The sequence below is a fragment of the Histoplasma capsulatum genome, assembly GCF_000150115.1.
Source record: "Histoplasma capsulatum G186AR genomic scaffold supercont2.3, whole genome shotgun sequence".
Taxonomy (NCBI): domain Eukaryota; kingdom Fungi; phylum Ascomycota; class Eurotiomycetes; order Onygenales; family Ajellomycetaceae; genus Histoplasma; species Histoplasma capsulatum.
The window spans coordinates 2,722,374-2,745,167 of record NW_025544803.1 but is presented as its reverse complement, the minus strand read 5'-3'; the positions used below and the strand labels follow the sequence as shown (position 1 = coordinate 2,745,167).

Below are 22,794 nucleotides of genomic sequence, written 5' to 3'. Positions count from 1 at the left end.
CTTAGCGGACGAAGGTACGTAATGCAGTGTGGAGGGGAATGCCTGGTGGCCTGATAAGATGTCCATGTGTGGTCGGTCACATGGGATAGTTTGTCATATTATAAGATCCACTCTCCACGTTGAGAACAAGGCTGCTTTCCAAGGTTACCCGCATCATCACCGCATCATCACCACACTTCATCTACGTGCGATATCCTTGCCCAAGTCCAACACCGTTTTAAACCGAGCTTCCAGATTACAGACATCGAAGTGTTGCCGCCAAGAACCTTGTTGCCTGCAAACCGTCACATATGCGCTTTGGCCTCGGTCCCGTCACCTTCGTTCCCATCTACAAATACGATATTTGGTTATTTGGCGCCACACGCTCGTTCCATTGACCGGGGCAACTTGAATATACGCCATCGGTCATTCAGTCAACAGATCCATCCTCCTGAGCTACTCCCCCTAGCCTGTTCAACCGCAGGATCAAACCATGTTTCGCACGCAACAAAATGCCTTCGACGACGCCGTTGGTGAGTGTTATCCTATCCTTATAGTTCCTATACATGGCTTATACACAGGCTAATGAATTTCCCATAGCCAAGGCAACGGACGAGAACTTGACGTCGGAAAATTGGGAATTTATTCTTGTACGCTATCACAGGAAGGATTGAATCAGATTTGCCCAAAATTGCCTGATTGCTGATAAAACGATGGTGTAAAGGATGTTTGTGATAAAGTCGGTGGTGAGGATACGGGGTATGGCTCTGGAGTGTTTGCGGGAAATTAGAATTATTCGATGTTTTTATACCGACTAACTCTGATCATCGGGATTCACAGCGCAAAAGATGCTGTTGCTGCACTGATAAAGCGAATCGCACATCGGAATGCCAACGTTCAACTTTATACTTTGGAAGTACGTTCATGGTTCATGATTATTTGTGAGGCTTTCGCTAATCAAACCAGCTTGCCAATGCTCTTTCGCAGAATTGCGGGGTGAAAATGCACCGTGAGCTGGCCTCAAGAAGCTTCACGGATTCCCTTTTACGTCTTGCAAATGATCGGGTATGTTAGATTTCTATTTTAATTCGCTATTGCATATCGTTCACGTCATTTGCTAATCGATTCATGGCCAATAGAATACCCACCAACAAGTAAAAGCGAAGATACTGGAACGAATGGAAGAATGGACAGAAATGTTTTCGAGCAATCCTGATTTCGGCTTAATGGAACAAGCTTATATGAAACTCAAGTCACAAAGTAGGTAGGATGTTCTTTTGCGCGAGCTTTTTTTTAGCGGTTTCTTGGTTCCAATTTCCTGTTTAACAGTTAATTTGAACAGATCCAAATCTCCAACCCCCATCGAAACCAACGAAGCGGCAAATTACCGACTTTGATAGACAGAAGGAGGAGGAAGAACTTCAAATGGCGCTCGCATTGTCTATTAAGGATAAGCCTTCCACGACCCAGGGCACAACCACTGCACAGTCTACTTCCAGCCAGGAAAATCAGAGCGCGCTGGCAGCCCCCCACCCTGTTCCATCAGGAACTACCGCAGCCACCGTTTCTCGGGTTCGAGCCCTTTATGACTTTCAGCCTTCTGAGCCTGGAGAGCTCCAGTTCCGCAAGGGCGACGTTATTGCTGTTCTCGAATCCGTCTACAAGGATTGGTGGAAAGGTTCCTTGCGCGGTCAAACTGGAATCTTCCCTCTAAACTATGTTGAGAAACTATCAGATCCAACGCAAGAGGAACTCCAAAGAGAAGCCCAAATGGAATCCGAAGTTTTCGCCGAAATAAAAAATGTGGAGAAGCTGTTGACCCTGTTGAGCACCAGCAGTTCAGAATTGAATGTTCAGGACAATGACGAAATCACCACCCTGTACCATTCGACCCTGGCTATACGGCCAAAGCTTATCGAATTGATTGGCAAATACTCGCAGAAAAAAGGTAAACCTTTTCGTTTTTTCATCTCATCAAGCTATGCTAACATTTTCAAAGATGATTTCACGCAACTTAATGAAAAGTTCATCAAAGCTCGAAGAGACTACGAATCCCTTCTTGACGCCTCGATGGCTCATCCAGCACAACCATATTATGGACGACTTCAAAAGACTACGTACGGTTACCCATTGCAAAATACATCCGTGGGATATCCCCAAGGCCCCCCACAAGATGATCCGCAGCGTTACTATGCCGCTCGCCCGCAAGGTATGAAATATATTTTTCTTACTCCCTTTTTCCGTTCTTTTCGGGACTTTCCCTTCTGATCAGTGTCAATTCCTGCGTCTAATGGCATATAGAGGGCCAGAAACCTTTTCAAGCTGCTCAAACCCCGCTCTACAGTTCTGAACAAGTTCCACTTCCTTACCCAAACAATGGACAGACATCCGACACCGGACAACGAACTCCCAGCAGTTCACAACATTTGCCACAGCCCCAACAACAATTACCATCCGACGAGTACGGGGCAAACAGTGTTGTTCAGAACCATTCTGAGGGTGTCTCCGACTACCCTCAAGAGCTTGCGACATCGGTGTATGAACCCCCACAAGACACCGTTCCACTAAATAATCGACACTCCTATCATTCCCCAGGCTACCAGACTCAACCATCTGTCTCGCAGCACAAGCCACAGTCGCAGCAGCCTCCAGACTTTTCTTCCGCATCATATTCGGCCGTCGGTCTTTCCACACCGCAAACTCAATCTGCTAATCCACCATATCCCTCTCAATCGCATCCACTTCAGCATCGCCAACAACAGCAAAACTTCTCTACATCGACTCCGCCTCAGCCTAACAAAGCACCTCCACCTGGCCTCCCATCCGGTACCCCGGGTCAGCCTCCGTATCCTATTGTCCCTGCTGGTGTGAGACCGGGACCTGCCAGTGAAGGGTACCAGCCCCATCACACCATCGGCGGCACACAAGCCGCTTCTTCAAACGTAAATACAAACCCAAGTTCTTTCTATCGGTGAGTATGTGGCTGTCGTCGCCAACGATGGTGACCAATGACTTAAGAGGAAATCGGGCAATTGCAAGAAACTTCTATCTTTTTTTGCCGTGCATGTTCTTCTATCTTGTTGAAATATCTTCACCAATTTGTTTCGCCTCTTTCTAACAGCATATGGATCAGCCCCGTTGGTGTAACTATGTTAATATTTACCCCTTTGCCAAATGGAGTCATATGTTATGGGAAGCCGCTCTTGTTGTTCCTCTCGCTTACTTGTTTTCTTTGATATATCGGAACTCCACAACTTATGTTTCTAATTCGAATTTTTGCTGCTGGCCCTTTCAACGTTTGTATAACTTGCTACGTAGATATCCCGAATACCGACTTTTGTGTGTGATGTTGGTTGCTATCATTTTGCGGATCAGTTTATCTCCTCACTTTCTGTACACATGCATCCCTGGCTGTAGAAGGTAGAGATGCTTTGACTTCAAGAAAAACAAACTTTAATAAACTTTGAGAGTACTCTACTCATATCAATTCACCTTACAACTACTCATAAATATAAAGGTATGTTTGAATATTTGCTTTTTCAACTGTTGGCGCATGTTTTGCATTTATTCATCTGTTTCCAAAACGCTCAAAGTAACTAGACAGTAAGAACAACAACCTCAATAATAATAATAATAGCATCAAGCGAATGATCAATAGAGTATATTGCTCTTTGATTCTTTCACTATGATAAATAAGATATAAATTAATACTTGCTTTTATTATATAACTATATCTACTCAAACAGTGCTGTATTTACTAAATAGTTATAATAAATCAATCTTTCACCTTCATCATAATTAACTCACAATAAATTGTATTATTTTTCCTTTAATTTAAAAACACCATCCCCAATTAGGCCGTGTATAATTACATCCCCTACAATCTAATTGACGACCAGTAGGTTGATGTATCAAACAATCTGTTGGATATGCACATGGAATTTCATGACAGTACCAAGCTCTCGAAGCTAAAACCATATCTGGTTTATTTATAGACTGTAATACTTTATACAAAATATGTTAATATTATTTAAATTATTGTTATTTAGTATAATTTATAATGTTTTTAACTTACAATTTAATTTATTGAATATAAAATCATTAAAATCATCATCTTCATCCTCTAATGGTGATGTTGAATCTTGAAAATTATTATTTTTTTGATATATTTCAATATCTGATTTTATATCCTTTATAATATTATTTATATCATATATTTTTTTATCAATAGTAGAAGATATAGTTTTCTTCATTAATAAAATAAAATTAGTTCTTAATAAATTATTATAATATTATAATTAATAAATTAAAAAATCATATTATATACTTACTACTGGTAATATCGAATGAGTCATTATATAAAAAATAATATTCAAAATGAAGTTGGATATATTATTAATATTCATAATGAATATTATTTATTTCAATATAATTTAATCTTCATTAACAATTATTCAAAATATATAAAAAGGAAAAAGAAAAGGAATTTATAATTTATAAATTATTTTACAACAATTAAATAGTTAAATTTATATTATGTTGTGATAAGATAGCATGACCACTAGGTTATAACTTATCCATAGCAAAAAGCCAACGTAACCATTTGTTAAATGGTTGCGCTCATAGTGATATATATACCCGTGGGTGTGGTGGTGTAGCTCGGCCCACAACGGGCGTGGCCACCCAATCCACCACCTATCTCGCCGGTGCTAGATAAATCTTTCCTTACAGCATACGACGAACCCCCCACACAGACGACGCTTGCATATATGTGAGTGTTGTTCACGCATGCAATTTCTTATATCTTTGGTTGTATAACAGTTTCCTTTCTTTTTAGTTGATTCTCTTATATGCTTTCTCTTACATTATTCAAGATAGATTGTCAGATATTATACACGTTGGTCTTGTGGTTTTCTACTGAGTGATCCAGCTGCGGCGCTGCTCCGGTTTTCGCGCGCGCACAAACCTCAATTCCCATTTCAATACAACAAGCTGAAGCTAGTGCCAGGGCAATAGTTTTAAATAAGTATTAATATATTTAATAATAAAAATCTCTATCAAAGATTTTTTCAGTCAGTATTTTAAAATCTGTTGTTCTGAATCTGGAAAAGAAGAAAATTGTAGAGCACAAGCAGCATTCTGTCATAACTCCGAGTTTGAGTTGGTGATATCTTGGCATCACAGTTTCACTCAAATCTGATTAGATATGTAATTTATGTGTAATACAGTCTCCAGCATTAAGTTTGACACCTCTGTGATGTCAAGATATCATTAACTCAAACTCAGTTATATCAGAATGCTGCTTTTACTTTACAATTTTCTCTCTTTTCAGATTTAGAACAATAGATTTTAAAATACTGACTAAAAAAATCTTTGATAAGATTTTCATTATTAATTATAGCAATACTTATTTAGAATTTAGTACACTAGTACTAACTTCAGTTTATCACATATCTCATTACACAAATGACAATGATTTTTTCATATTTCTAGAGAGACTCTAATACTTAACTAATTCTAGTTAGTCTCTAATGTATAGTTCTAGTATTCACTTGTAGTATAGATGATGAGAAATGATGTGAGCTGAGCGTTAGTAATATATCTAGATTCTAGTATATGTATAGTTTTAGTGAACCTTCAAGATTCACATTTTATTGGTTTTATTCTTAAAGTCAATAGAATGGTCTTACATAAAATATTTATAATATCTTCTACACTAGTGAAGATGAGCATGAAAAGCAGCTATATAGATATTAATGCAATATAATTAGTGGGGGGGTTTCGAACTTAATGTCCCCCACTGTATATACATAGTACAGAAGCAATAGAATTCAAAATTACAGAGAAGCCCGATCTTACTTCAATAGGAAGGCAGTGTGTACTAAAATTATTTTTCGACTTGGCGTTGCAGAATCCCTCTACACTGTAATAAACCACCAACCTTTCACTGTGGTTTCCATACTATGCTGCGATGGTCGCAGTGTATAGGTGGTGTGATGGGTAGCCACGGGTATATATATCACTATGAGCGCAACCATTTGATGGTTACGTTGCCTTTTTGCTATGGATTCTTCGCTAAAAGGAGGGTTGTTCCCATCCTCTTACCAGCGCCGTGGAGCATAAATAACCCTAATACCCTAACCGAGCTACTTACTACTGGCGACCTATGCCACAAGGAGATCGGGTGGAATTTTTGGGCCGGCTGACGCTCAGACTGTCCCTCTGCGATCCTCGCAGCCCAAAACGAAGATAAATATTTAATTTCCCCATCTCCCAACCAGCTCTGTTATTGGCGTGTCCTTCCTACATATCTTCATCTCTTTTTTCGTGTATGCAATAGCTTTTCTCACTCTTTGTGCCCTGGATTTCGGCAGTTAGCTGAACGGAAAGATGGTCCTGGCCCCGCACCCGCGACCATCTTTCGTGGTAGAGATATATGTTTATATATATTCTATGCACAATTTCCATTGACGTAAAAGTTCATTATTTTCCTAAAATCTCCGTTAAGATATTTAAGATATCCTCACTCACTCGATCGGATATCTTAACACTGGCACTGGCAGTTCGAAAGCATATTTCGTATGAAATTTAATATTGTTTTCTATGCTCCAGGTTTCCTGCCTGCTGCCATTTTCTTTTTTCTTTTTTCACTTTCATTTTTTAAACAGTATTATTTTCTTGCAATACACTCCGGAATCTTGAGGAAAGAATATCCACTTTCTTTCTTGTGTCCTTAGCTGTTGTATTATTTTTGGTGTTGGCTACTCTGTTCAATGCTGGATTCGAAAGACTTGAGGCACAAGGAACCTAGGAAACACAGGGGGAGAGAAATGCTGCATCAGTATTTTGTTTCTGTTGTGTTGTTGTCACTTCTAGAATCTCTCCAGCCTCCTTTATTCCTCACAATAACAATAATAAACAAATCTCCTCACAAACATACACACAACTCACATCTTCTGTCATCTTTGATATCCTTTCTCTCAGTTGTCTGTGCAGGCTTGATATCCCTGCGTCATCTCTCCACATTTCTATTCCTTGAGACCCCCGACAATATCAATCCTTCTCCTTATAGTCACCCACCGAACCCTAAAGAATCCCAATCTGCAATGTGTCAGCTCACCATGGTTAAGGTGAGGCATCAGTGCGGGCATGTTGTTGACAGCTATGGCTACATCCTGCAATGCCCAGCGTCTCTCGCGAACATCCCTCCCTCCCCCTGCGCCTCTCCATTGACGAATTGGAGCTTTGGACTCCGCATTGTGCGTAACCCTTGCGTTGACTGCCTCGCCAAGGGAAGCTGGAGGCAAACTGCTCAGGGAGGATGGGAACGAGTAACGCGCCGTAAGTTGGCCTGCCTCTGGGAGTAGCAGGCGCTGTATTTGAATTGACACAAAGATGTTTCTCCCTACAGCAGATACGGAGGCCTCACAGCTTGACTAAACATGTTGGATGCAAGTGTCACCAAGTGCATGAACATACTACTACTGATGAGCTCTGGGTGGATGGCTGTTCATTCTTGCATCTATGTCTGAACAAAACTAAATATGTTCAATCTGCTTGTGTGAGCTTGTACCTAGCTATGCGTGAATCTTCTTTTTCAATGAATGCAAGGCATCAATGTTCAGTGTTACTGTGCAGTTTTGCAAGGGTATAAATGCCTAGTTTACACAACTTGTGTTGTTTATTTTCTTTATTTTCTTTTTGAATTTTTTTTTTAAAATTGTCTCTTCTCCCTTAATATTCATTTTCTCATGAAACACAGAACACCAAGTTTACATTTCACTCTATCTGCATCTCTTTGAGGTCAATATTGATAGCTTCTCTTGAATTTGACTATTCTCCAAATTGATATACATCTCGCTCCCAAGCTCATCATATCATCCTCATAAAATTCCATCACCAGTTACCACGCACAATGGTGTTAAATGGTCACAAACTTCCCTTCAGGCTCACCAGAGCCGACATTCTTGGCTCAGGGTCTGTGAGCATTGTATTTGCTATTGGAGAACGCATTGCATTGAAGGCGCCCATCATCTACAAAGCAAACATCCCCCGTACCGAAGAGCAGATCGAGCAGTCCGCAGAATCTGTCGCCTCCATCACGCGTGAGAAGTGTATCTATGATCTCCTTAATGACCACCCCCATCCAAACATCCTCCAAACCATTTTCCACTGCCCAGATGGGATTTTCATGCCCCGTATGCTCTGCAGCGTCTTTCACTGGATGGGGAATGATCCCAACTCCATCCCTGCATCCCTGCGTCTTCGCTGGGTCAAAGAACTCGCCAGCGCAGCTGAGCACTTGGAAACCCATGGGCTGGTGCATGGAGACATCCGCCCCGCCAACACCCTCCTGGACAAGAACATGCACATCAAGCTAGCCGACTTTGACAGCTGCGTTGGCATCGGCGACGCCTGTCTCGCCTTCACCGTGCCGTACCACGACGCGTTTGAAGAAACGGCCGGCTACGCCACGGAGCAATTCGCAATCGGCTCGTTCATGTACACCGTGTTCACCGGCGTTGAGCCGGAGTTTGAGATCACGGGTAGGAAGCTGCGGGATGAGAAGTTGCCGGATACCAGCAGCATTCTTGGTGGGGATATCATTGCCAGCTGCTGGAGGAAGGAGTATGTATCCGTCGCGGCATTGGCCGGGGAGATTGGGGAGTTGGAGCTCGATGATGACGGAGATACCGATGGGTATGAGATGTGGTTTGTGGCTGGGTCGAACAGTCCTCGTTCCGTGGCAAGCGTCAATGACCAGCCTGATGCGGAGGTGCTTGGTGAGGATAGGATTGAGGAGCTGCGTGTCGTTTGCAAGGGTTTGTGCAATTGCTTAAATGGAAATTGATAGGGGACTGTATTGTTTTGTACATACACACATGTACATCACTCGCGTGTTCCACATATTTTTGCTTTTTCTAACTTGCTACTCTTACGAGGAGGATTTAGGGGGTAAGCGGATTTTTCCTTGCTCTGGGAAGGGCGGACGGACGGACAGACGGGTACGTTAGGGACAAGAATTCGGGCACAAACTTTCTACGTGCTGTACTTATGATCTTCCTGCTTCGTTTTTCAATTATTTTAGTCCACTATCTCCACTCAAATTGCAGATAATCTAGGACACTGCTTGCCTCGTCCCGCGTAAAAACGAATGGACGACCGATCATCACCCGAGTCCAGTTCGAACCGGTGTAGAATTCGAGCACTAGAGAGGCAGCATTCCTTCATGTGTCTAACCAACGCGTAAAAGCTATAAGTGATGATCTAAGGGGCACTTGGAAGTGTGTCGGCAGCTGTGGACATTGTTCATTTGCGTGTACAAAAGCAAGCAATATATGTCAAATTAATCGTACATTTACTCTGGTTGATGGAATCGGTTAACTTTAGAAACATTAATCGTACAAAACCTATGAATCCCTTCTACCCTTTAACAGAGCGACACATTGCAACAGATAAGTAAACACAGCCAACACAGATAAATCCATCCGTCCATTTCTAGGAAAGGTCATTCGTGGGGAGAAAATGAGAGAAAAATGAAAATGAAAACGAAGCGAAACATAGATACTGCTGACAGTTTCAGACTTTCCTCAACTTTTATCCTTCAAATTCGTACGCTCATTAGGTAAAGGGGAATAGAAGAAAATGGAAGGGGAAATTGACGGAATAGGGAGAAGACAAGTGATCCCAACCCAACATATGGAGTAAAGAACAAAAGCCACCATGTGGAATGTATGCATGCAACCGGACTCCCTCTTTTGCAAGTTCAAATTTTAGCTTGTGGTTTAGAAGCCAGAAGAAAAGGAGAGGAAAGGACAAAGAGAAATTGCAGATTCGCGTCAAACCCCAGCTGAAACAAGTGGAACTGAGGTCCTGGGATAGAAGATGGTTGGAACAAGGGCAAAGCACAAGTGTTCATACAGGGGTTAACGAGCAAAGCTGACAACCGTAGCTACTCTAAAATACTGTACCTTCTGATTCCGAAAAGGCAAAGAAAAACGGATGATAAGAAGTAGAATCAAAATAAGAGAAGAGACGAAAAGGGACGAAGATAAAAATCGAAATCAAAATAAACAGAAAAAAGGATTAATTTGATTTAATCTCATCAACAAGTTCGAAGATATCGCGGCGGAGCGTCGGATTGTAATCAGCAATCTCTATCAGCTTATTCCTCGAAGCGAAGAAAATAACATAATTCCATGACTTATTCCCATGTTCGGGGCCCGCAGATTCCTTCGGCAGATTGCGAATCACGTTGCGCAAAATGAGGATTGCCTTGTATGCGATTCCGACGGGCTCGCCTTTTTCATCGATAGGAGTGGGGTAGTAATCGAAGAGTCGTGTGAGTTTTGGCTGGATAATTTTGCGTGGGGGAGGTGGAGGGGGTGAGCTCATATCCTGCAACGGTGGAAGGTGGGTGGAAACGTGGCCGGCGACACGGGCAGTGTTGATCGTCGGAATCTCGTAGTCCTTGCACGTATCCCAGGCACAAATGTTGGTAGGACGTCGCGCATCTTGCAAGTTCCCTAGATCAGCCGGGTTGAGTAGCATGTGCTCGCGGAAAACGTGCTCCTTGAGTTTCGCGGGATCAACGAATGAGACCCTGCATTGACCATTGGGAACGTTCCACTTGCACTGGCGGTATGGATATCCATTTAGGTCGTAAGATGTCTCAAGAGGGCGGATGCCTCTAATGATGAATTTGGCTACTGGGCCGGTAACAACCTGCGCTTGCGCTGACGAGAATGTGCGGCTAACAGTGTTGATAAACTCCGCCGCCGGAAGAGTGCTTACACCAGGCACTCGCTCATCCGCGAAACAATTCTGATAAGCGTGCCAGAGAGCAAGTTGGGTGATGTCACACTCTGGATCTTCGATGAAGCAGCACTTGAGCCAACGAGAGCAACGTTCAGGTTCGGGCAGTTGCAATAGCATGGAATGGAGATCTGGTGGCACTATAGGAATACTAGTTGCGGCGGGTGCCTTGCATTCTTCTTGATCCACTATCTCGTTGACGTCCCGTTCACCCTCAAATAAGAGGAGATTAGTCAAACGAGGGATAAGAGTGGTTGGAAGAGAGAAATTTCTAAGAAGCTCTTCGACATTCTCTGGAATTGCTGTGTACTGATAGAAGAAGTCAAGAGTTCCCGAAAGAAGTTCCTTGTCCTGTTCGAGTAGTGTGTAGCTCATGAGCATGTTAATTTTATCATCTGGGATGCCCTGAAGACGTTTGATCGTTTCAAGTTCCATCGAGAAGAGGATCAAAATCTTTAAAGAAGTCAGGATATGGTATCTATCAGATGACCCTAAAAGCCCAAACAGGACGCTGAAAAGGGGGTCCTCCGGGTCAGTTTCCCAGTACGGGCAGACTTGCTCGATCGTGTCCAGCGCGTAATTTAGGATTTCATTGAAACGTGGCTGACGGGGAGTGTTGAGTACGACAAGCATGCCATCCTTGAAAATCTCTAAAGTTGATAGAAAAACGGCGTTCGCCTCTAGCATCGACATATTCCGCAGCGTCAGAGCAGCTTCCTTGATGTTTCTAAGATTGCGGGCAAATTCCTCCGTCTCCACGTTGTCATCGCTGAGCGTGACTCGAAATTTTGCCATTTTTTCTATGATGTCGTTGTTTCCAGTGCCGTATAGGAGATTGTCCCTTGGCTCTTCGAGGGTGGTGTAATCAACCTCCCATCTGATACCAGACACGAGATAAGTGATCTCTAGGATTTTCTCGACAAGCTCCTCTGCGAGAAAAGGGAAGTCATCGAACTTGAATTTGTCACCCCGTTCGTCTGATATAACAACCAAGTGATGTAGCGCGAAGTCGACTTCGGAGGGAATGTGGGACTGCAAACCCCTGACACAGTGGTTGTAGATACGAGGAGCTAAATGGGAAACTGAAAGTTAGATTTACTTCTCCGCAAACTAGGATACAAAACAAACGCGAAACCCCCAAAAAAAAGGGTCAGGGGGAAGGAGAAAAAAGAAAGAAAGATGGTAAATTGATAAATAGATAGAAATAGTACGGACTCTTTTCGGGTATCATCGACATCATCATAGGATCCATATTGCGCGTAAGAGGTGGCTGATCAACCTGAGAGTATTTGCCCCGGCGGTTTGATGGCGTATCGACCACAATTGTGAACATGGGCGCTCTATTGTCTATGGTAGCCGCGGGAGGAGTAGGGGTGGGCATCATAGTGGCGGTGACGTTGACCGCGGTGTTGTTGTTATTGTTGTTGTTGACGGCTATGGTTGTAGGGGCCGACGAGGGAGAATAAGAGAGAGAAGGGATCGAATTGTCCAAGCTGGCGGGGATACCCGGGGTATTAGCTGTGCTACGGGTCTGCCTGGTCGCCGGACTCGTCGCGGTGTAGGGTTGTCGTTGAGGGGGAGCTCGTCGGAGGCCTGGTGGCAACACTGTCAGTAACTATTCAAGCCGTGATAGGAAGAAAGTGAATAGGTGGTCCGATTTAGGATTGGAGAGGTATTGCAATCGTCAAACCTACCCCTTGCGCTTCGTGCGTCCGCGGGGCTCCCGTCCGCCGCTACTGGACCATTCATGGCCACCTCCAACGGCCTATCGATTTCCTCAAATCAGAAAGGGATGTCCGGTCATCCAATTGAGACTTCCAACTCTGGCGCCAATGTTAGATCTAGACGGACATAGAATGCTTACCACAGCCACTCGTAGTAGAGGTGTTTAACGTGCCACGACAAAGTCGTCGCCTGCGTCTCAGGTATCCCCACGAGTCCGGCGATAACGCACCAGTTATCCTTGTCCACGGAAACCTCCGCAAAACCCCCGCGGTCAAGGACCTCGACAAAGAGAGTATGGGGATGTACCTTCTTCCGGTTTACCTCCCAGAAACTTCCCTGTGTGAGCGGGACAGTGATCGGGTAGCTGCTCCAAACAAAATAGAAGGGAAGAAGACAAAAGCCACGGGTTAGCTGCAGTCTGCTCAAATAAAGGCATATACACGAACAACAAACAACGGAGGTATATCAGGGAGCAGGGGGAGGAATTGCACGCTCAACCGTGCTTGTGCAAGCCTACCTCTGGTCTTTGTGGACATCGCGCAACGCGAGATAAAAGGCGGCAGGGTCAGTCCGGATCTGGTCTAGCGTACTGGTTGGCTCCATCGGTTAGTCTTGGCGAGGATGGATATCACGTGGAGAGCTGGAGAGCTGGAGAGCCGTTGTGCAGGAAAGGCAAAATAAACAGAAAGAACACAAGAGACAAAGAAGCCCAGGGATTCAAAGGATTCTCTCTAGATTTGCTCATTTATTAGAATGTGCACAGAGGACTAGGTGAACATTGATCTGGTGTCTCTCTCCTCACAGAACTAAGGGCACCAGAACTGGGTGCATTTGAAGGCAAAAAAGACAAGGTTGATTTGTTGATGAAGCTCTTCACGTGACAAGAAGTTGGTTGTTCTTAGAAGGCGGTGTAGGATGACCAGGAGGTTAGCTTGTGGGTTTAGTAAGATAATGATCACATGACCAAGCATAGGATTCATTTTTTTGAGGGATCGAGTTCGAGTTACTAGACAGGTAACATGAATAAATCCGCCGGAGCTTTTCATTTTACCTTTTACATGGCCTGCCTGTTCTGTTCTGAGACTTGTCTTATTTTGTTTTTCCTCCAAGGATAATTCTTCTCCAATCTGTCTACCAAAGCACGAGTAATGTGCATCTCCATCCCCTTTAGGAAATTGAGGCTCTCACACTTGATGAGCTTATTTCATCCTCATGCTGTCTTCTTCCTAGTTTCCACCACAATGGTGACATCGAACTATTATTTCCTTGTTTAACTAGTGTACAATACTTCTGCTTGTGATATATCTCTTTGCGGGTCAGCTTTTTCGTTCAGGAAGACGTGTCTTGCATCGTCCCAAACCCAGTTAAATAGCTGTCAGCAAGGCTGGCCATGAGATGGCTTCTCAGACCCTCACAGGGATTACTAGTACTGAGTCCAGAGTAAACTCACTGAATATCCCCATCTTGAAATTCTCATACTCCACCACCTCAGCATACCGTGCCTCTCCGTTAGGATGGACGCACCTATCAAGCAGCGGTGATCTCACTGTTGTTTTCGATCATATCCTGCCCCATGAGACCTCCGCTTCGTTTCCGGAGGGATACCAATGTATGAGAGTATATAAGGGGAGTGACATCTTGGTATGTAATTCCGTCCCTGCTCTTATGGTGATTTGTCTTACACGGGCCCTGGAATCTAGGAACAACTGAATTTGAACTCTTTGGCCAGAGAAGCAGCAGTGGGGTCATCCTATTCTTTCGTCCAGACTGTGAAACCCCCAGTGGCCATTATCGTAAAGTGCCCTTGTCTAGCAGTGCGCTATCCCATGAAAAACGATCAGGTACCAATATGAGATCCACCAGTCTATCTATATGCCGCTAAGCACGCTTTAGACCCGACGTTTTCAGGTCAAGTTCTCCTCCGATTCTGACTACTCCAATGCTATATCCATATTGGCGAAACTTGGTTGCCCAATCACACATTCTGCATCAGTCCCACCTCAGCATGCTTCGTCTAATCGACCATTCTCTCCCTCTTCCCAAAAACCTAGCCTACTGAAGCTAAACAATAGTGGACATACAATGTCGCAAGCACTCTCAAGTCGGCCCGCAGTAGCAGTAGACCAACACCAGACACGACCACGGTCACCTTCCCTGACAGAGCCCAGCACGTCAGGGTCACTTATTAGTTCATTGAGCAATGGGTCAACAAATGTAGGCTCCTATCGTGAGGCGCATGATAGACCTCACACTTCGTCGCTATCCATCCCTCAAAGAGGCACTACTCTCAACAATACAACATCTGCTTCGGCTTACCTAGACATACACCGCCCATCGTCCGCCTTCCGCCCAGTGGAAAGAGATATGCCCCCTTTCCCTTCAAGCCACCCAGGCCCTAGGAAAATGACTCACTGTTCCTCCAAAGACAGGCCAGCCACAGCCCCAGCATTGCCTGATGTAAACTCTCTTAGTCAGATTTTACCCCCAAAACGAGAGCTACCTTTCGCCAAACCTGGAAAAAAAGCCGGCCCAAAGCGGCCGTCTCAGTCACGAGTACCCGCTGGAAGACAAGCAACAAATCCTGTGCTGTCAGGTTCCGGCTTGCCCCTTTGTATATCTCAATCGCGCACTTCTACGTCGAATAATCCCAGAGCGAACCTATTATCCGTCACCAGCCAAGATGGCAGCGGAGCAGTTTCCGATGGGGAAGTTAGTGGTAGTTATGCAAATCCAAATCCAAATCCTCCTTTCTGGCCCCTAACCCATGTAGTTCAAAGCGCGCATATTGGCAATATGGCACAAGAGTCCACCAACACAGCTGCGATCGAATCTAACACTCTATTCGCTAATAGCACGTCAGCAGGCCATGTCAATGACTTAAACAACAAAGGATCAGGCACAGAAACCATCTCTACCCCAGCAATTCCAGCTAACCCACGGATTCCAGCCCAAAGCACGGTGGCAAGAGGATTCATTTCTCTTGCGTCACCTAAAAATCAAAACGAGATATCGCAATCAGACTTATCGGCATACCTTTCAACGCCAAATGCAGAACGATCCGCGCTGGTAGAGTCGTGGGTTTGCTCACAGCTGGAAAGTGACGCATTCCTGGCGCTTTGTCAGGATGTCGAGGGGGTGTGGAGGAGGATAGCCTTCGGCTATTAGTAATTCTACCCATACGTATCACAGGGTGTCTGTGGGCCTTAGCTGGGACTTAGAGCCGCTGCTTTTGATACGTGTCTTCCATTCCACGACATTTTTATTATAAGCTTATCGCGGAACTAGCCATTGCTAGTATATAATTAAATATAGCTCCCCAGTTCCATCCCACTCTGCCTGGGCTATTTACTATAATGCCTCTCACTTATCCATGATTGCATGTGCGCATACAGGGCGGTTATCTTTGATGTTATCCAATTATTTCCATTTTTTAACTACATTTAACTCAGCGTTCTTTGCTGTTCGATGGAAGACTGACTCCTTGAATTACATTCGTAATATCTGTTATAGAGGCTCAAGAATCAGAATAGCGAAGAGAACTCGGGCTGTCAAATTCCTTCCATAATACCTCTCATGGCTCTTCTCCCCGAGTATATACTCGTCAGAAAACGACAGAATAAATACAAATAACGAAGCGGCGGATTCTGATAGTACAGTCTAATAACACAAAACTCCGATGTCTATTTTTATTACTGCATTTGCGCAAAAAACATATTTTACAGCCGAGAAGATAAGAATAATAACAGAAAACGCGTACGGATAACAATAAAAATGGGAAAAGAAGAGCATAGACAAGATGCAAAATAACACGTATGAGTAAGTAGTATCTAAAAACTATTTTGCCTGACAAGTTTTGGGAAGTGAGAAGAATTCATTAAAAGATGTGCCCTAGGTAAACCTAACACAAGAATGAGAGAGTAGATTATTTGGGTGTTTCATGTCACAAGACTGGTGATTGGGAATCATTGGAAATGTGAAGAGAAGAGGACGCAGACGAAGAAGAGCGGAAAACGCAAAGAACAATGCAATAGAAAAGAAAAAAGCAAGGAGTGGAAAGCAAAAGGAACAGAGAGAGTCGTCCCACCAGGCTAGGAAAAACGCCAATATACCGCGCATTGGCCCGCGCTAAGAAACAGTGAAACAATAAATAAAAAACAGATAACCCACACAAACTAGCCCATATTATCAATCTCCATCGATCAGCAATATTACCGCCATCCGATTCTTTGCTTTAGCATCCATTCAGCCGATTCCACATAGATACAGGAGGACGAAACCAACATCCCAAAAGTACAGTACAATCTAACATAAATATAATATAAATAAGGCGACCCGTCAGCGCAATCGAAAAAAAAGAAGTTAAAAAAAAAGCTTGAAACCCAGTCTCAAAAAGGAAACAGTCGATTTTCCCGTTGGTTTCAAAAATAAGAAAAAAAAGAAGAAAAAAGTTTTGTTTTGCAATTTGTCTTCAACCATTCTCTCTCACTTGGGTGTCCATATCCACCAGCCCATAGGCAAAATTGACGAAGACATAAACAGAAACCGGAGGGTGCGTGGGGGAAAGGGGGCAGGGGAGGGTAACTAAAAGGAAATTCCAAACCTACACACTAGGCGATGCATCGATTTCAATTGAAATTCGCTGCAAGCACATTTAAATAGCCCTTTTTTGTCAACCTTGTAAAATCAATAAATACTGCCGGTCTCTGCGGCTCCACACTAGACGGCTGCTGTTGTAGCCCATCTGCCATTTCCGATGGGCCAGCCGCAGTTCTCATATTTGCCTCCTTCTCCTCTCCCGGGCCATTACCCGCAGATGTACCAGGTGGGGAAGGCGCGTTCCCACTACCGCCGGCGCTTCCAGCACCGACGGCTAGGTCAGCCAAATGTTGCAGCGAGCGCTGTTCCGTAGGTCCCACGATTGGCGGTGCGGCCGATCCGGGACCCGCCGCCCCACCGCTGTCGCTAGTAGCACCGACTTGAGGGCCCGATTGTTGTGGTCGGCCCTTTGCAAGCTTTGCTTGGATGAAGCCATGGATGCACGCATCCCACCTGGGTGTGGAGAAGAGATTCTCAAACTCTCCCGCCGTGGCTGAGTATTTTTCCCGGTGCGAAATGATCTGAAGAGCTTTCTCTAATGATTCCCAAGCGTCGTTGGCGAGATCTGGCAGGTCCGTGATTTCAAGGAGTGTTAATACGGCGAGGGAAAAGAAATGAAGGTGGAATGGGGTGGAATGTGTTGTTAGTATCTGGGTGGTTGCTGCTGCTGTTTCAGAGGTCTGCGCTTGCGATTGTTTGTGAAGGAGGTCAATGATGACTTCGGCTGGGTAGAGGATTTCGGACGGAGTATATGTGAATAGGTGCCGTTTGAGGAGGAGAGTAATGAACCAGAACATGAGTGGGGAGAGTTCCTCCATACGTGCGGCATTCATATTGTCAGTGTTGTCGTCAAGATGGAGTTGTTCAACATCCCTAATACGACTAAGTTGGCCGTACATGTTGCGCTTAAGAGCGCGGCTAGCGCCGTAGTTTGACAACGTATACGGTGTTATATCGAAAAGGAGGTCGTGGATCTCCGTCAGGAGCGTTGAATAACCTGAGTTGAAAATGTAGTTGTCAGCTATTACATTGCTAGGAAAATATCAAAATTATTGAAGATGTTAATTCATATATAACATACGCGATATTTGCAACGGTACAGCGCCAAAAATCTGTTGATCTTCCAGCGTGGCAGTTTCGTTGGTATCAAAAATGTCGGGCCCGGCTACAGCAACGGCGTGCCATCGTGATAAAATTCCGACGACAATCCAATTACGCCGTGCGATATTTGCGTCTGAATCGGGTTCGGTGTCATCTGGATTGCTAGTCCTGACCTGGCCCAGGTTTTTCGCAATATGATATGACAGAGGATAAGCAACCTCCAAAAGCACCGATTTTGACAAGCCATTCTGGCCAAGCAGATTTTCCGGCCCGCGAGTATCAGCTTCAAGTACCATCAACAGAATACTTTGGAGAAGTACAAAGTTGGTTGGCAAAGACCTGGATGATGGCTCTTCTCGAAATGACGCGTATAACCGGTCCTGAGCCTTTTCAAATGTTGGGATTTGTTGAAACTGATTTCCGGCACGAAACATATTCGCGCCTGTAACTGCGTAGAGACAGTGGAGAAACACTTCCTGGATCTGGCGATTACACTGCTGGAGATGATCACGGAATCGATCCCTTGAATTAGGCAACACGGGTAGAATGAGATGGATATGATTATAGTAGCTGTTGGGGGGGATTAATCAGGATGCGCAATCTTTGTTGAATATTAGAGCAACGGAGCGTTAACTTACGCGTCAAAAACCTTTTCATCCAACTCTATGGGCGGTTGGAGTTCATCACCCAATGAATTGATATCGCTTTGATGTCCTGATGTAATGCCTTCTTGCGACCAGAACGGCTGATTAACCCTCGCAGACCCATTGGTAAGTGTATTGGAATACGTGTCGACGCCAGCGCCACCATCTCCCTGGTGGCCTTGGGATTGGTCTTTACTTGGGGTCTGGACAGGCCAGCCTCCAACGGAAGTGGGACGCCCATTGTGGGAAAATTGAGATTGCACAAAAGTGTTTTGAAGACCTTCTGACATGGAGTATGTCCTCTTGCGAGGTATAAGATTTCCTTCCACTGGGGAGGAAAATTCCTGGTATCCACGAGGAGATGTGTCCTCCTGCATTGGCTGGTACTGCATGTCAGATTGCGGGATACCAGGATGCATCTGATTTTCGAGACTGTTGATACGGTCGGCAAGTTCTTTTATGTACCTATTAAATGATATTAGTGCCCGAAAATTGGGCAAGTTCAGGGAAAATGGAGCGGACTCACCCTTTGCTAGGACCGCGTTTCATGGGGACTCTACTGAATTCGCAAGTGGCATTGGTACGGCGGCAATTGGTACAAGTCTCCACTCCTGCTTCTGAGGTCGCATCACATCGAACCTGTATTTGTTAGCTAGTCTACTTTATTTTATTGTATATATTTGCTTCTCTTTTGTCAAACTTAGAGAATTCCACTTTTGACTCACCTTCTTGCGCCTGCACTCGTCGCAAGCTCGAGAAACCTTGGATCGCTTTCGCCGCGCACTCTGATCACCATAGCTCAAGTCATGATTGGGATCAACTCCAACCTGTTGATTGGGTGTGAACTGAATGAGATGTGACTGTTGCTGTTGTTGCTGTTGCTGCTGATGTTGTGGTGGTGGTTGTTGCTGTTGTTGCTGCTGCTGCTGCTGCTGGTGTTGGTCATCTTGCGTAGCGCGATTGATGTCAGTCGAGCCAGAATTCGACTGGGCCAAGACCATTGGCTGGCCATGGCCAATTCCATTTGCTGAGCCATCATTCATATTCGCAGTCGAAGCCTCACGAGACAATTCAGCGGAGAGATGCAGCTCGTCCGCGGTCAGGTGTCTCGACTGGTTGGCGTAGTAGGACATAGTAGCTTGACCGATTTGCGCTGCGTTGGGAGAAGGGTACGAGTGAGCCGGAGGGATCTCAGAATGATCTCTAGAATCCATAGTATCAGGCTCACTTGCAGTGACAGCAGCGCGCGATGGTTGTGGTTGAAGCGGGTCTCCGGAAGACTGGTGGCTCGCGGGATAGTCTGGGACAACGCGGTTGTCTGCCATGTACGAGGGTAGTGGCAAGATTTACGTGAGTCTTACGGAGCCATTCGAGGGAAAATATGAAAAGTTAGTCTCGGGTGACCAGTAATTGCAACCTGCAGACTGTACCAGCAGCCAGCGTTTGCCATCACACGGGATACATAGAACTCACGATTGCAGACACGCGGGGGCAGTTTTCTTATGATACCATCCGCCAGTAAAGTTCTCTGGACGGTCGGGCGTCGAGGCGGAGGACGGGGATTGTTTTATGCGAAGGAGAAAACGGCGAAGGAAGAACTTGGACGGAGTTATTCAGGCCTGCTTATTAATGGGGGCTGACAGGAGGGCGAAGTGACGGATTAATAAAGTTCCGGATCAAGGCGGAGGATCAGGTGACTTGAGTTTTCGGCCAGAACAATCCTTGAACTGTACGTATGCTGCGTAGACGGGAGGTTTTTTTTTTTTTTTTTTTTTTTTTTTTTTTTGGATATATATTTGTATATATATAAAAGACTGTAGCCCTTAGTCAATTCTGAGTTCTAACCTACCCCGATGGTTAGAGATGGTGTTGAGAACTTGGTAAGTTCTACTATCAAGGATTTGAGAAGATTCAAGCAACAGCATGAATGTTCTATCAGATAAAACTTAACAATGCTCAGAACTATCTCTTGTGTATATCTAAGTATAATCTTTTCTATAAATACTGTCTATTTTTCATGTAATTAGTGGAGTTATAATAAGCAAGTCAATTAATATTATCAATATTCAGTATTTGAGACAATATTTGAACTTCATTGATTCTGACAGTTATGAGCCTGACTTAGTCATCTATCATTATATTATTGTCTATTTGATTATATCTATCTGATCTCACTGATCATCTAATCAGTGATGATTGCAGCAATATATCTATATATCTATATCTATATTTATCCAATTCTCATTGATCTATAGTGAGAGATAGCAGTGAAATAATGATTATATTCATACAATTCTATATCAATTATTCAATTGATTTGATATTGATTCAATTTCTATATATAATTGATCAAGATGTCAGCAGAAAATTCTTCATCTAAGAACTTATTTTTTTTGAATTCTTCTAGAAAATAAAATCTATAATACACTATAATACTAGATCTTGCTGATGAGTTTCAGATACTAAATCTTATTAGTGAGAAAAGTTTCAATAGAATGAGTGATATATCTATTTCTATTTTCTCAGAATTCTCTACTGAGCACACTGTGAAAGTAAAAATTAATTGAGAAATGAAGAACAGTAAATATAACAATAATAGAAATCTCTATAAAGATAAGATTACAGATGTTAATAGAATCAAGCAAGAAATCTACAGAACAGTAATATTCAGTGAGTTAGAAATAGCAATCAATAGAAATATTTATATTGATATAAAGAATCTTCTAATTACTCTCAAGAAGAGATTATTATCTAGAACTACAGATTGCAGATATAAAATATAAAAAAGATATCAGAATTTACAGAAACTGTCTAAGTAGAATTTAAATCAGTGATTAGATATCTGAGCTCTGATTGAGATAGAGATTAAAAACTCTGAAATAGATGACAACTTTGATATATAAAAGAACTTTTTTCTTATCAATATATTAATTGACAATTTATATACAGCTATCTGAAAGAGAGAGATTGAAATGAAAGATGCAGAGAACTATTTTTTTGTAGATATAGTCAATGATTTCTATTCTAAATATCACAAAAAGAAATATAGCAAGTCAGAATTATTTCTATTCAATCTTACTATCTTTAATAAGAGATAAGCAGAATAATTGAGATTCAGAATCTGTGTTTATAGCTTGAAGTATTTCTGAGTTAAATATTATTATTTTAACTCAAATCAGAGATCAGAAGAATAAAAGAAGAATGAGTAATGATATAAAAAAATAAATAAAATACTTAAAAATAAAGATATTAGAAAAAAGATAGATATAATAATAATCAAAATAGCTACTTCTAATACTGAGATGATAGAACTGATACTGAGAAAAATAATTTTTTAAAAGAAAGATGAAGAATCTATCAATTATTTTATTGATTATTCTATTGATTATTCTACTGATCAATCTTCAATTACTTTTAAAATTATATCTATCAATTAATTGATATAATATCTAAATGTAAATATTGAGAGTATTTCTTTAAATCAATGTCTCTATCTTCAAGATTTCTGAATATTCAATACTGATGCTGAGTAATATATCTGTAATAATTAATCTAGATTTCTAATATATAAACTGTCAGAAGAGTAAATTTACACTGAAGATTCAATAACAAAAATTATAAAATATAGTATAATTTAAACTTATATAATTGATGCTCTAAACAAGCAGTTTAGAGTGATTCTTAAGAATACTATCTATATTCTGCACTTTTATACTAATCTAATCATCTGAAAACCTTGCTATTATATAGAGAAGATTTATTTTAATGACAAAATATTCAGATTGTAAAGAATTAAAGATGACTCAATTTTTGCTTATATAAAGATGTATAATAAATTACTGATTACTAAATATCACAGAACTAGTGAGAATATTTTAATATTTATTAATATTACTTCAACTAGTAATCTAGCAGAATCTGTGAAGATATTTCA

At 42.8% G+C, this 22,794-nt stretch overlaps 5 protein-coding genes across 5 annotated transcripts; 3 read left to right on the top strand and 2 right to left on the bottom strand.

Annotated features, from left to right (window-relative positions):
- Nucleotides 1-472: 472 nt before the first annotated feature.
- Nucleotides 473-2,954, top strand: HCBG_03085 (class E vacuolar protein-sorting machinery protein hse1; the record flags this gene model as incomplete). The annotated part of the gene is made up of 8 exons (XM_045430134.1): nucleotides 473-512; nucleotides 580-629; nucleotides 704-753; nucleotides 820-895; nucleotides 1,119-1,239; nucleotides 1,322-1,927; nucleotides 1,979-2,188; nucleotides 2,281-2,954. 8 exons carry the CDS (start codon nucleotides 473-475, stop codon nucleotides 2,952-2,954), a joined length of 1,827 nt encoding a protein of 608 aa, XP_045290029.1.
- A 4,940-nt stretch (nucleotides 2,955-7,894) lies between these two features.
- Nucleotides 7,895-8,830, top strand: HCBG_03084 (uncharacterized protein; the record flags this gene model as incomplete). Its single annotated transcript, XM_045430133.1, has 1 exon — nucleotides 7,895-8,830. One exon carries the CDS (start codon nucleotides 7,895-7,897, stop codon nucleotides 8,828-8,830), a length of 936 nt encoding a protein of 311 aa, XP_045290028.1.
- Nucleotides 8,831-9,362: 532 nt separating this feature from the next.
- Nucleotides 9,363-13,122, bottom strand: HCBG_03083 (uncharacterized protein; the record flags this gene model as incomplete). Its single annotated transcript, XM_045430132.1, has 4 exons — nucleotides 9,363-11,864; nucleotides 12,010-12,387; nucleotides 12,489-12,559; nucleotides 13,037-13,122. 4 exons carry the CDS (start codon nucleotides 13,120-13,122, stop codon nucleotides 10,066-10,068), a joined length of 2,334 nt encoding a protein of 777 aa, XP_045290027.1.
- Nucleotides 13,123-13,914: 792 nt separating this feature from the next.
- HCBG_03082 (uncharacterized protein) lies at nucleotides 13,915-15,684 on the top strand (the record flags this gene model as incomplete). The annotated part of the gene is made up of 2 exons (XM_045430131.1): nucleotides 13,915-14,160; nucleotides 14,428-15,684. 2 exons carry the CDS (start codon nucleotides 13,915-13,917, stop codon nucleotides 15,682-15,684), a joined length of 1,503 nt encoding a protein of 500 aa, XP_045290026.1.
- A 763-nt stretch (nucleotides 15,685-16,447) lies between these two features.
- Nucleotides 16,448-20,185, bottom strand: HCBG_03081 (uncharacterized protein; the record flags this gene model as incomplete). Its single annotated transcript, XM_045430130.1, has 6 exons — nucleotides 16,448-16,821; nucleotides 17,124-18,112; nucleotides 18,197-18,786; nucleotides 18,855-19,325; nucleotides 19,387-19,499; nucleotides 19,586-20,185. 5 exons carry the CDS (start codon nucleotides 20,183-20,185, stop codon nucleotides 17,145-17,147), a joined length of 2,742 nt encoding a protein of 913 aa, XP_045290025.1.
- Nucleotides 20,186-22,794: the final 2,609 nt, after the last annotated feature.